The sequence below is a fragment of the Pseudophryne corroboree genome, chromosome 8 (genome assembly GCF_028390025.1).
Source record: "Pseudophryne corroboree isolate aPseCor3 chromosome 8, aPseCor3.hap2, whole genome shotgun sequence".
Lineage (NCBI taxonomy): Eukaryota > Metazoa > Chordata > Amphibia > Anura > Myobatrachidae > Pseudophryne > Pseudophryne corroboree.
The window spans coordinates 18839146-18852389 of record NC_086451.1 but is presented as its reverse complement, the minus strand read 5'-3'; the positions used below and the strand labels follow the sequence as shown (position 1 = coordinate 18852389).

The 13244-nt window shown below is 46.7% G+C and overlaps 1 protein-coding gene across 1 annotated transcript in view; it reads right to left on the bottom strand.

Moving 5' to 3' along the window:
• C5 (complement C5) overlaps nt 1–13244 on the bottom strand; it is a 105224-nt gene that overhangs the window by 41241 nt on the left and 50739 nt on the right. The window contains exons 22-26 of the mRNA XM_063935985.1: nt 12570–12630; nt 11768–11857; nt 10498–10710; nt 10339–10414; nt 494–653 (exon numbers count right to left, since the gene is read on the bottom strand). Of these exons, the coding sequence (XP_063792055.1) occupies nt 494–653; nt 10339–10414; nt 10498–10710; nt 11768–11857; nt 12570–12630 (600 nt within the window). The remainder of the gene's footprint in view (nt 1–493; nt 654–10338; nt 10415–10497; nt 10711–11767; nt 11858–12569; nt 12631–13244) is intronic.

The following is a 13244-nucleotide window of genomic DNA, read 5'->3' as shown; positions in this document are numbered from 1 at the left end:
TACTCTCAGTGATGTCACCGGCTCCTAGTGGCTGGATAGGCTGCACTCTCAGTGATGTCACTAGTTCCTAGTGACTGGATAGGCTGCACTCTCAGTGATGTCACTGGCTCCTAGTGACTGGATAGGCTGTACTCTCAGTGATGTCACTAGTTCAGAGTGAGTGGATAGGCTGTACTCTCAGTGATGTCACTGGCTCCTAGTGACTGGATAGGCAGCACTCTCAGTGATGTCACTGGCTCCTAGTGACTGTATAGGCTGCACTCTCAGTGATGTCACTGGCTCCTAGTCAGGGGTAGGCTGCATGGTAAAAAAGTTGGTTCAGTCTGTAGTATGGCGCATTCCGCTTTGTGATGGTGGGACACAGAAGCTATTTCTATAGCTAAACCACAGCTTCTCCTCTCCTTTCCACAATGTGGCAACAGCAGTAAACACAATTTATTTTGTTAGAGGACAACAACTAAAGAAACGCAGTAAGAAGCACTATGTTAGGCACCTGCAGTTTGACCGGTAGAGAAGCTGCTTTTTCTATGAAGTATCCCTGAGGGGTTTGGCAATTCTTTATCAGCCAGAGCAGACTGCTACACACGTCCATGTAATCAATATCAATATAGAGCTGAACGGCACCAAAGATTCGTAGTGCAAAGGCCGTTAACCTAGTAAGCAATGGAATTAAATGCATTTTAGTGTTAGTGTTAAATAAATGGACTTCATTAATACAATTCTTAACTTCAGATACATGCAACTAGGTACGTTTTCCATTATAAGCTTATGGTTCTGATTTTCACCCATGTATTGCAGTATTAGGCGGTGCCAGTGGCATAACTACCGTGGGTGCAGGGAGTGCAGTTGCTACGGGGCCCGCACTGCCTCCAGGGCCCGCCTTCTCCAATCACCATCCAATCACACTGCAGATTCCACCCTAGCTACCCGCCCGCTGGGATGGCCCATCAGTGTTAAGCCATGTGACCAGAGTCAGAGAGGCCCATACGAGGTGAGCTCTGTGGGGCTCGGTAGTTTATAGTTACACCCCTGGGCTGAGCTATCTATGTTGATACTCTAGGATGTGACCTTGGATACAGCTTTATGTTCATGGGCAACATAAATTGGTGCATATTTAGCAAATAACCTCTATGTACGCCTCACCACAGTCCATCGATTACCTCAGAACCAGTAACATCATCTGAGTAATATTCATGAGGCCCGGTAATTTCCAAATCTACATGGCCTTTAATATTAGATCACCTCACAAATGGCTACCTCCGCTGTGTAGGCTACTGGCCTGGAAGAGCATTGGAACACATTATATGGCTAGCAGTAGAGGTTCAGGGATCTTAGGGTAGGGGACTCTGCATTCAGGCAAATGCGGTGGAAAACAGTTTTTGGTTACTTAAATTGTGCCTTTAAGAGCAGGGTCCTGAGGGAGGAAGCTGGGTCACAGTTATAAGATGGAGGAGCTTGTATAGAAGGCGTAGACCTAGACGTATAGAGGGCAAGGGCTATGGAAATCAGCTCGACCAGGACGTTCCCTGTGTTCATCATGCAGACAAAGGTACAGGTGATGCAGGATTGGTAACACTTAATGCACACGTGTTAGGACAACCTCGGTGCACGTGGTACAGTGTAAATTGGAGAGAGATAAAGTGGACAGAGATAAAGAACCAGCCACTCAGCTCCTAACTGCCATGTTACTACTGTTCTCTCCTGGTGTAACCCAGGCACATATACTACTGTTCTCTCCTGGTGTGCAGACGTATGTGCAGGAGCTCCTGAGCTCCAGAGCCTAGCAGTGCAGCAGAGTGAGAGTGCCCGCCCCCTGCAGGATTCCTGGGCAGGAGTTGCTGCTCTTAGCAGGGTGAGAGTGGAAGTTTCAGCAGGTGGTAGACCCGGGCCCGGGGCTGCTGCCTTCGGGTCCCAGAGGTATGAAGAAGGGGCAGGCATCCCTCACGCCACCCCCTTCCCCAGCTGTAGGGGTTGGGGGACAGGAAGGGACGGTGGAATCAGCCAGCCAGCCACGGATTACAAGGAGTACCAGCAGTGTTGCCGGAGCCCCTGTGAAGCAGCAGGGATTGGCAGGAAGATTGTGTACCCCTAAGCCTGAGGAAGGCACCTCTGCCAGTAAGATTACTGGTGGGGACAGTACAGTCGCCGCAGCGGCTGAGCCTCCAGGCAAGGAAGGGGTTTATGTCAGTGTAACAGAGGGGATCTCAGATGCAGAGGACTCAGACTGTGATGATGATGTTTCAGAGGAAGATTACTGGGTCCATTAAGGCCTAAAGGAATTAATGGCAGAAGCTGCTAAACTTAAATCCCGGTATTATGCTTGCAAGAAAAAATGTAATACAATTGCCAATTTGGAGCGGGTCAGGATCCAGGGTGAAATGGATGAAATACAAGCAACCATGTGCAATATAAAGGTCAGAATAACATCTCTAAAGGAATCTGAAGGAAAGAAAAAAAAGGCAAAAGTTTCCATACCAGCAGGGAAGGAGTTAACTGCAGTGCATAGAATTCAGGTTACACCCTCATCAAAGGAGTTGATTCACCTGGAGAAGGAAGAGGGTGTGGAGATGGAGGAATCCCCAGCTATTGATGAGCTCCAGAGTGTGCCTGTCCAGGAAGAGGCTGTGGTTTTTCTGGATACAGCATCATCGGCTGCTATGGAGATGGAAGCAGAGGCGAGGGGAGCAGACGGCGACTCGGGAATTCCTGGTGGCGCACCATGCAAGGTAAGATCAGTGCAGGTGTTGTCAGGAGGGGATTCCCGGGGGTTACCCGTGGCTTCCAAGGTGCCGGGCAATGGTAGCAGTAATGAAAATGCTGTTATAGGTGACAGGCCGGTGAGGACCGGAGGGCAGGGCCCAGCGTCGGGTCTATGCAGGGCGCAGGGTGGCATGGAGGATGAGCCTGTTAATCTGATTGAATCTGATGCAGGTCCTAGTTTGAATCTGATGCAGGTCCTAGTGTAATTGTGCAGGCTGTGTCCAAAGAAGTGCAGGGAGGTGTGGGAATGGCAGTGAGGAAAACTGTAATAACTGATGGTTTGGCTCAAGGTCTGCCAGCTCTAAATCCAGAGACTTTGGATGCTGGTGAGAAAGTAGTTGCAGAGTCAATGTATGGGAACATTCCAGCTCCTGTCAGGGTGAAGGAAGCATTGTCGTTAATCAGTGCAGAAGTAAAGAAAAAGAATTCTAAAGACATTCCAGAAGGAAAGGATAAAAATGTGGGGGGGGGAAACTGCAAAGTGAAAATGACGATTTAGCTCCTCTTGTTTCTTTTTCAGTGACAGAGGGTGGAGGGAGTGCGGGCAAGCCTAACCCTGAAGAAATGTCTTATGCACAGAAGGCGGCAGATATGGGGAAAAATTCTGGAAATAAGGATACAAGATTTGGTGGTGGTAGTGGTGGCCAGAGAGTGAGACGGAACCTAGTACAGTTTAGGTGGGTGGGTGATGGTGACCCCCCACCTAAGACTGATTTTCTAAGGTTAATTTTTTCTCTTGGGGTTACTTACAGAGATTTATATTCCTGTATTCACCCTATAAAATCTGTTGAATATGATGTCAGCTTTTATAATAAGGAAACATTGTTTATTTTTTGGAGAAAGTGGTCTGTAAACAAGGACAAGAATGGTTACTGTAAGTATGAGGCGGATTTGATGGAGAAGCAAAATGACATAAAAGTCACCATCCTGGTCCGCAATGAATCCATACCTGTGGAAGATATCAGGTTTTGGTTAAGCAGGCAATGTGAATTGCAATTTGACATTAGGAAAACGGACCACACAATGGGAGTGTGGGGAGGTGCTTGGTTGGCCAGTGTACGTCTGTATCCTGGGGAGACCGGTGTGCGCCATATTCCATCTGCTGCGTACATAGGTCGAGACCGGGAGCAGATATTTTATACTGGTCAACCAAGGACATGTTTTAAGTGTGGTGAGGCTGGCCACCTCAGTGGTGACTGTGGGGGTGTGAAATGTTCGATGTGTGGGGAGAGTGGACATACATCTAGAACATGTAATAAGGTGAAATGTAACCTTTGTGGGGAGATGGGACATCCCTACAGTCGTTGCCCCATGGCAAATCATAACAACAGGGGTTGCATGAATTTTGAGGAAGGTAGTAGTTCAGAAATGAGAATTACTAGGGGGGGAGTAGTTAAAGTGAACAAAGAGAAAGAAATGTTATGGGAAATTGGAAAAATAGTGTCAGAAGGAAGCAAAGTTCAGCCTCAGGCCCAATCCCAGCCTCAATCCCAGTCCCAATCCTGGTTTCAGGTGGGAAAAAAAGGTGTAAAAACAACAAAGAGGAAAGTGGAGGAAGACGTGATTCTTTCAAATAGGTTTGGAGTATTGACAGATGAGGAAGATGAGGGAGAAGTGGTGCTAGAAAAAGGGGAACCAAGACTTAAACCTAGAAGACAGAGAAGAAAGAACAAAGAAAGGAAAGAAGTAACTAAGATGGTAGGGAAGAGAAGGAGGGAGGAGGGAGAAGGGAATGCAGACAGTGAACTAGAGGATGTTTCAGCAAAAAGTTTAGAGTGGGATCCAATAGGGATTGAATTGGAGCAAAGAAAAGAGATGGAGTTTGGGAAGCCACTGTTTGAGGATGAGGAGGTAGGTGTGGAGGTGGTTGCTGCTGAGGAGGAAGTGATGGTGATAGGGAAAGAGGCAGAGAGTGAATCCGAGAGTCAGATCAATCAAAATAATGAGTCTGGCCCTGGGTCACTGGATGCAAGGGAACCCCCTGACCCTGGTCCTAAAGTGGCTGGTGCGGGTGTGGATGTGGTTGTGATTGAGGAAGTGAATGGGGTGGCATGTATGGATGTGGTGTTGGTGGTGGGGGTGGTGGTGATAACTAGAGTAATGTATGTGCATAGTCCATTTCAACAATCTGGAACCATGGATCCCCATCCTATTCGATGTGCCACAATGAATGTGGCTTCCGTGTTATCCGTACGTGCTCGGTATCTGGCTTTTGAGTTTTTTGACAACCAGGACGTGGACATCTTGTTCTTACAAGAGACCCGGATCAACAGATTAGCAGCCCTTCACAAAGCTAAAAGTGAGTGGAGGCGCGGGCCCTCTTTTTGGTCTCTTGCTGCTGAGCCGTACGGTGGGGTGGCGGTACTTTTTACCGACATGGTAACCGTGCGCAAGGTTGTTGAGTTACAAGTGGGAAGGTGTATGATTTTGGATGTCACTTTAAGAAGACATAACCTTAGGCTTATCAATATCTATGGCCCCCAGTCTCGCTGGGATAGGAAATGTCTTTTTGAAATGGTTAAACCCTTTCTTTTCACGGCCCAGCAAGTCATCTTTGGGGGCGATTTCAATGCCATCATTAGGCCAAAAGACAGGGGAGGCTCCAGAGCACTGAGGCTGGGCTATGATGAGATTTTTTTAGTTAGTATGGCTAGTCAGGCAGGTATGGTTGATGTACACATTAAACATCAACCAGACCTCACGGGTTACACTTATTTTTGTGGTCAGCGCAGATCTAGAATAGACAGGTTTTTTGTTAAGGAGTCCTCAAGCACTTTACCTTCAGAGGTAAAGTTTGTAGAGTTCTCTGATCACGGGTTCTTAAGTTTTGTTTTGAATGCCTCGCAATCCATCCAGAAAGGAAGGGGTCTGTGGCGTCTGAATGCTGAGCTTCTCAAGAAAGAGGAAGTGAGACAGTCTTTCAGGGAGTTTATTCAGGCGCAGGAGTCACTGTTGGAGGCTGGTTGGAGTAGATCGGAGTGGTGGGAGGAAGTAAAAAAGAGAGCCCAAAGTCTTTTCAGGAGGCTAGTAGTCAAAAGAAACTTGTTTAAAAAAAATACCTACTATACTCTAAGAAGGAGATTAGATTTCCTGATCTCTGAACAGGGGGATAGTGGGGAAATCTCCCGGGTGAAATCACAGATGAGAGAACATCAGTATAGCCGTCTATCTTCTTTGATTTTGGAGAGGGATTACGGAAAGTACCACTCCCCGGATCCCTACCAGAGTTGTAGAAGGGGGATTGATGTTAAAGAGATAAGAGGGCTTGTTGATGGAGAGGGTGTGCTTCAGAAGGGTGAGGAAGGCATTCTAAAAGTCATCAGGTCCTATTACACTGAACTCTTATCTGCGAAGGCACTTGACAGAGAAATGATGGAGGCATTTCTGAGGGAGACACCTGGTCTTGTGGAGCCAGATGCTTCTTTTGACTGAGCAGCGAAATAGGTGTGGAAGAGGTCAGAGAGGCAATTGGCGGGTTAACTCCCAAAAAATCTCCAGGACCAGATGGTCTAACAGCTGAATTCTATAAAGAATTCTCAGATATCCTGGCTCCTCATCTTACGGAAGTATATAATACTAGCCTGGGTGAGGGTGAACTCCCTCCTTCCATGAGACAGTCAGCTCTTATTTTGCTGTCCAAAGGTAAGGACCCGGTCCATATTGAGAACTGGCGCCCCATCGCTCTTCTCAATATGGACAGAAAGATTCTGGCAAAAAACTATTTCAACAGGCTAAGGGAATTTTCAGAGCTTGTACTTTCGCCTTCCCAGCACTGTACTGTAAAGGGCCGCAGTACCTTTACTGCTGTCCTTGGTGTCCGGGAGGCTCTTGAAAGGTGCAGGGCTGGAAAGTTGAATAAGTTTCTGCTGGCATTGGATCAGTCTAAGGCTTTTGATCGGGTCAATCATGAGTACCTGTGGGCCTTACTTGAAAGGTATGGTTTCCCTATAAGGGCGGTAATTTGGTTGAAAGTTTTGTATAAAAAGGCAGAGAGCTTCCCACTTGTGAATGGTTGGGTAGGGCCTGCATTTCCAGTAGACTCTGGTGTTCGTCAGGGGTGTCCCCTGAGCCCTCTTTTGTACGTGTTTGCAATCGATCCTTTTATAAGAAGGGTTGAGGGCGGCATGTTGGAAGGGGTGCAGCTGAACCAAGAGTTTCCTTTGAGTGTAGTAGCCTATGCTGATGATGTCAAAGTAGTCTTGTCATCGGTGGCAGAGGCACGTGATGTAGACCAACTGATCATTGAATATTCAAGTGCTTCGGGTTCCATAATCAATCAGGACAAGTGTGAAGCTTTCTGGATGGGGGAGGAAGGCAACGAGTTTGATCTTCCGGACAGCCTCCCCAGGGCCAGTCAATGTATAAAAATCTTGGGCATCAAATTTGATCATGGTGACTATGCAAGTACAAATTGGGTCGGGAAACTGGATCGTGCAACCCATAAAGTAAAGAGCTGGATAGGATGGAAGTTCTCTCTGAGGGAAAGGGTGGACCTGTTTAAAACTTACCTGATACCAATGTTTTTGTATGTCAGCTATGTATGTTTTTTGCCGCAATCTTTGTGGACTAGAATTAATTCCTTGTTTTTTTCTGCTTTTGTGGGGGAACAAGATGAACATTGTGAAAAGAAGTATCATTTATAGACCGAGGGCAGAAGGGGGCTTGGATATGGTAAACCCCGTAGTCTTCTTTGTAACAGCTTTTTTAAAGCTAAATGTCGGTGGTCTCTGCTTAGAGACGCCCCCTCGGTGGGTAAATGGCTTAAGGGAATGGGTGTCTCCCTTTATTAGAGTATGGTTACAGGATGGCAGACTGAGAATTTTTCGGGCTCAGAGAGGCTACCTCCCGATCTATGTGATCCAGTGTCTGAAAGTGATTAGGCGATGGGGCCTGCAGGTGGGTGATATAAGAGATCTCTCGAGAAAGGAGTTGGGGAAGAGGGTCTTGTGTTCCCACTTTTATGTCCCATTGGCCCTGAAAGACTGCCCAGGTAATGTTCTCACAGAAGGATTGAATCTGGTAAATTCCCAGAGGGTACCTCCGAAGTTTAGGGATATTGCCTGGTTCTCTTTTCAAGGGAGGCTTTATGTTAGGGGAAACATCAAATTTAGAAGTGCCGATGAACGTGTTTGCCCACGGGAGGAATGTCAAGGGGAGGAGGAGACCATGGACCACTTCTTCTGTAGATGTCCCTTTAACATAAAGGTTTACAAAACAGTGTCGGGTGCCATAGGCATCCCTTGCCTTTCGGGGCTCAGTTACCCGGAATGGGTTTTAAGGGGCATTCAAAGGGTATGGGTGCTTTGATTTAGGCACAATTTTTTTAGTCAGCTTAGCGGTTAGGTTCCACACGTGGCAGGCACGGTGTCTGGTTAGTTTGAGAGGAAAAGTCCTTCCCTGCGAAGAGGTGGTGGGTCGTATTCTCCATGAGGTGAGTTGGATCATGGATCTGGAGAAGAAGAGATTGGACACTGTCAGCTGGTCCAGATTGTGGCGTCAGTTGAAACCCCCTTAGTGGGTGGCAGAAGATTTCCTCTTTTCAGTCTCAGGTTCTTTTGTGTCCTGGTCACTTTTTCTCAGCTGATTAGGTTTTGTTGTTTAATTTTTTTTAAAGAAGGGGTTTGGATACACCTTAAAATATGCAGATATGTTACTCTAGTTATAATTATTTGTTGGTAGTCCGGTATGTATGGAGGGTGAAAGGTATGAATGAAGGTAGGATTGTGGATAAATGTGGGAGTGTATGGAGGTGGAAGGTTTATGATAGCTGGATAAATGTGTGTTAAATGTTGAGTCAGCTAAGTGGGGAATGTTGGGGGGGTTTCCCTGAAATGGATTCACAGAAATTATGTGGATCAAGGAAAATGTTTAAAATTAAAGTATGATAAAGTGATGGAGAACATATTTGAGTTATGTAAACAGTAAATATCATGATGTAATGATCTCTATTTATTTATTTATTTATTTATTTATTATGTATATAATTGTAAATATGATTATAATGTTTATAATTTGTTATAAAATGGAAGCTGTGCATAAATAAAAACATGCCCAGGCACATATACTACTATTCTATCCTGGTGTAACCCAGACACATATACTACTGCTCTCTCCCGGTGTAACCCAGGCACATATACTACTGATCTCTCCTGGTGTAACCCAGCAGTAGCGGATCTTGCTACGGGCAAGCAGGACTTTTGCCCGGGGCGCCGCCTTCCGGAGGGCGCAGGGCGCCGTCCGGAGGGTGCCGCACCAGGGCAAGATCCGCTGCTGCTGTGCCCCCCGCTGCCCGTTGCCCCCCGCTGCAGCTGTGAAGAGAAACTAGATGCGTACGCGTCTAGTTTCCCTTCGTGGAGAGGTCCTTTATTGTGCGGTGCGCGATGACGTCATCGCGCACCGCACATCATTTCAGTCTGTACAGGGGGCATAAATGACCACGCCCCCTGTACGTAGCCACGCCCCCTATTGTCACCCGGGGCGCACAGCGCCCAAGAACCGGCCCTGTAACCCTGGCACATATACTACTGCTCTCTCCTGGTGTAACCCAGGCACATATACTACTGCTCTCTCCTGGTGTAACCCATGCACATATACTACTGCTCTCTCCTGGTGTAACCCAGGCACATATACTACTGCTCTCTCCCGGTGTAACCCAGGCACATATACTACTGCTCTCTCCTGGTGTAACCCAGGCACACATACTACTGATCTCTCCTGGTGTAACCCAGGCACATATACTACTGCTCTCTCCTGGTGTAACCCAGGCACATATACTACTGATCTCTCCTGGTGTAACCCAGGCACATATACTACTGTTCTCTCCTGGTGTAACCCAGGCACATATACTACTGCTCTCTCCTGGTGTAACCCAGGCACATATACTACTGTTCTCTCCAGGTGTAACCCAGGCACATATACTACTGTTCTCTCCTGGTGTAACCCAGGCACATATACTACTGCTCTCTCCTGGTGTAACCCAGGCACATATACTACTGCTCTCTCCTGGTGTTACCCAGGCACATATACTACTGCTCTCTCCTGCTGTAACCCAGGCACATATACTACTGATCTCTCCTGGTGTAACCCAGGCACGTATACTACTGCTCTCTCCTGCTGTAACCCAGGCACATATACTACTGATGTCTCCTGGTGTAACCCAGGCACATATACTACTGCTCTCTCCTGGTGTAACCCAGGCACATATACTACTGCTCTCTACTGGTGTAACCCAGGCACATATACTACTGCTCTCTCCTGGTATAACCCAGGCACATATACTACTGCTCTCTCGTGGTATGACCCAGGCACATATACTACTGCTCTCTCCTGGTGTAACCCAGGCATATATACTACTGCTCTCTACTGGTGTATCTAAGGCACATATACTACTGTTCTACCCTGGTGTAACCCAGGCACATATACTACTGCTCTATACTGGTGTATCTAAGGCACATATACTACTGTTCTATCCTGGTGTAACCCAGGCACATATACTACTGTTCTCTACTGGTGTATCTAAGGCACATATACATATACAGGCACCTCCTATCTGGTAGAGTGTACGTAGTTATTTCTTACCAGGTGCTGGGGTCGCTGTTCCTCCACACACTATATGAATAGTCTCCATTTCTAAAGGACAGGATACTAGAAACGCCTAGAAACAGTCAGAGATTATTACATAACTGCTGATTATTACACAGCAGGCGGCAGAGGTAGGTGGCCCTGACCTGCACATACCTTCTCTCAGCTTCCTCTTCATGGTAACCTGTGACGCTAAGACGTTGGGGCCAAGCAGACGCCATTCTTGCTTGGTTTCCAGGTAGCGGTAAAGGTAGACTATTGGTGCCACTCGCATGAGCTCCGCCTCCGAGTTGCCCGGCGGGCGGTTGACCAGTGTTTCTACGCCCTGTTTGTCAAGTGCTATGGAAATCAGCTCGCCCAGGATGTTCCCTGTGTTCATCATGCAGACAAAGGTACAGGTGACGCAGGATTGGTAACACTTAATGCACACGTGTTAGGAGAGCGTCAGTGTAAATAAGGAGCAATATTCCCGGCGTCGGCATGGTGACCGCCAGGATCCCGGTCGCCGGTCACATGACCGGATCCCCAATCTGTCATAGTGGAAACTTTTATATCTATTCTTTTTTTTCCCTATAGTACAAGTCTGGGGCCATGTTTAGAACGCTGTACTGTGCCTAGGTTTCCTGCTGGATGTTCCGGATCACCCTGCTGTCGGTTGTCCAGCAACGAGAAATAAATGAATGACAAAAGTAATTAAGAGACCAGGAGCTGTTCACTACCTCCTGAATAAGTGCTGGGAATAGCAGGGGTCTGTGGCGGGGGAACCCCAGTTGACATATTGATTATATGTGGGTAAGATCAGATTTTATACAGGCTTAAGATCATCATCGTTATTTATGTTCATTGTCTGTGTATTTGTCTCCATGTCTAAAGGGCCCTACACCCTTGCCGAGGTGGCCAACAGCCGATACGGCCGACCCGACGGCGCACAGGGGTGTGAGTGAAGTTTCTTCACTCCCCCCGTCACCCGGCTCCATAGCCCTGCATGCTAACGAGATTGTCCATATTGGCATGCATGTTTAAACGAGCCGGCACCAACGATGAACGACCGCGGGGCCGTGCATCGTTTATCGTTGGTGCCTACACACTGAAAGATTTGAACGATATCTCGTTCATATCTTTCAGTGTTATCGCGTAGTGTGTAGGGCCTATACCCTTAGTGCATATATTTCTGTGTGTTTTGTTATTTAATTGAGGTTATAATAATTAGTAAAATTCATTAGTGGCTCAGCGCTGTTTTTGGGTAGTTATTGAATATATCATTGTTTGTACTTGTTGCTAGAATTTAAGATACTTAGATAAGGAATCTCATAATTGGTATTGTAATTAAGAAACCATTTTAATGCTGTCCCCCTGCTGCTGACAAGTAAGAGGCCAGGTTATACCCGGCAGAGCTGATGACCACACGGCAGAAAAAGGGCATTACCTTTTAGGAAGAGCATGCGGCTGATCTTGGATTTGGGCACAATATTGCCCGGTACTCTGTAACTCAGTTCAGACTGTCTCTTTGTTGTACCTAAAATACAGCCAGAAAAAGTATCTATTAAATAATATATTATTTCACCGTCGATGTATTTTCATCTGCTTTTCCCACTTATCTGTCTTCTGTTTTTTCAGAGCTGGTATATCTCTATCTATCTATCTTAATAAATTTAGCAAAAAATATACACAGTATAGGGAAAAAATGTTAAGTCTTTTGCCAAAGAGAAGAATTTTAGTCAGGTAGGTGCCTACAAAATATTATATATTATCCTGTCCTGTCCTACTTCATCAGTGACAATAGGCTGCATATCCACTGTACTCTGGATACATATCATATTTGCCTCTCTGCCACAAGTTGTGGGAGACTCCTGATTTTTCAGACATTCCCCCGCACCCATGGGAGAGTGGTCAGATCTCCTGCATAACGTCAGCTTCCTAGTGAAGCGGGCAGGATGAGGAGATTATACAGGGAATCGTGGCACCGAATGGTGGGGCTAAATGGCAGGCATCTTGTGCCGCGTCATGCCCCCTTCCTATGCCAAGCCCCCGCATCATCCACCACTGTGCCAACATGGTTGCCATAAAGTCGGCAAACTATGCCTTAGTAACACGTTTCAAGCGCACACTGCCCACTTCCTCAGGCTTTGTATATGCCCAAAAAAAAATTAATAAGAATGCCGGTATAGCGTGGGACTTATTACTTTCAGAAAGTAATCATTGTAATACCTCAGGACCCCAATACGCACCGCGAAGACCTTGAGGATCCAGTATAAATCCGGCGTTCTGCTCCGCTTTGATGCCTTCTGCCTGCATTGGAAACAGTTACTGTCACTCCTTAATAAAAAATAGCAGTTTTTGCAAATTGGCCTTTTGCTATACACCCGCAGGATTCATTATGGGCTGATTGTGAGTCGGACGCCAGTGGAAATGCACACGTATCTCGCGGATTTCTGCATACTGCTCAAGGCTTGAAACAAAAGGTTGGCGTAAGGAAGCCGGTAGCCTGCCGCGGCAGTACGGAGGCGTGGAACTCAGAATCGGCCCCTTTATGTGACCTTATTTATTTTATTTATGACCAGTTATTTATATAGCGCACACATATTCGACCGTGCGAATACAGAGAATACTCGGCCATTCATATCAGTCCCTGCCCCAGCAGAGCTTACACTCTATATTCCATACCACACGCATAGTCACGTTCATTTTTGTTGGCGCCAATTAACCTACCAGTATAGTTTTGGACTGTGGGAGGAAACCGGAGTACCCAGAGGAAACCCACGCAAGTACTGGGAGAACGTACAAACTCCACACAGTTATGTCCATGGTGGGAATCGAACCTATGACCTCAGTGCTGTGAGGCAGTAATGCTAACCATTACACCGGGAATTATTATTATTTTCTCTGACGTCCTAAGTGGATGC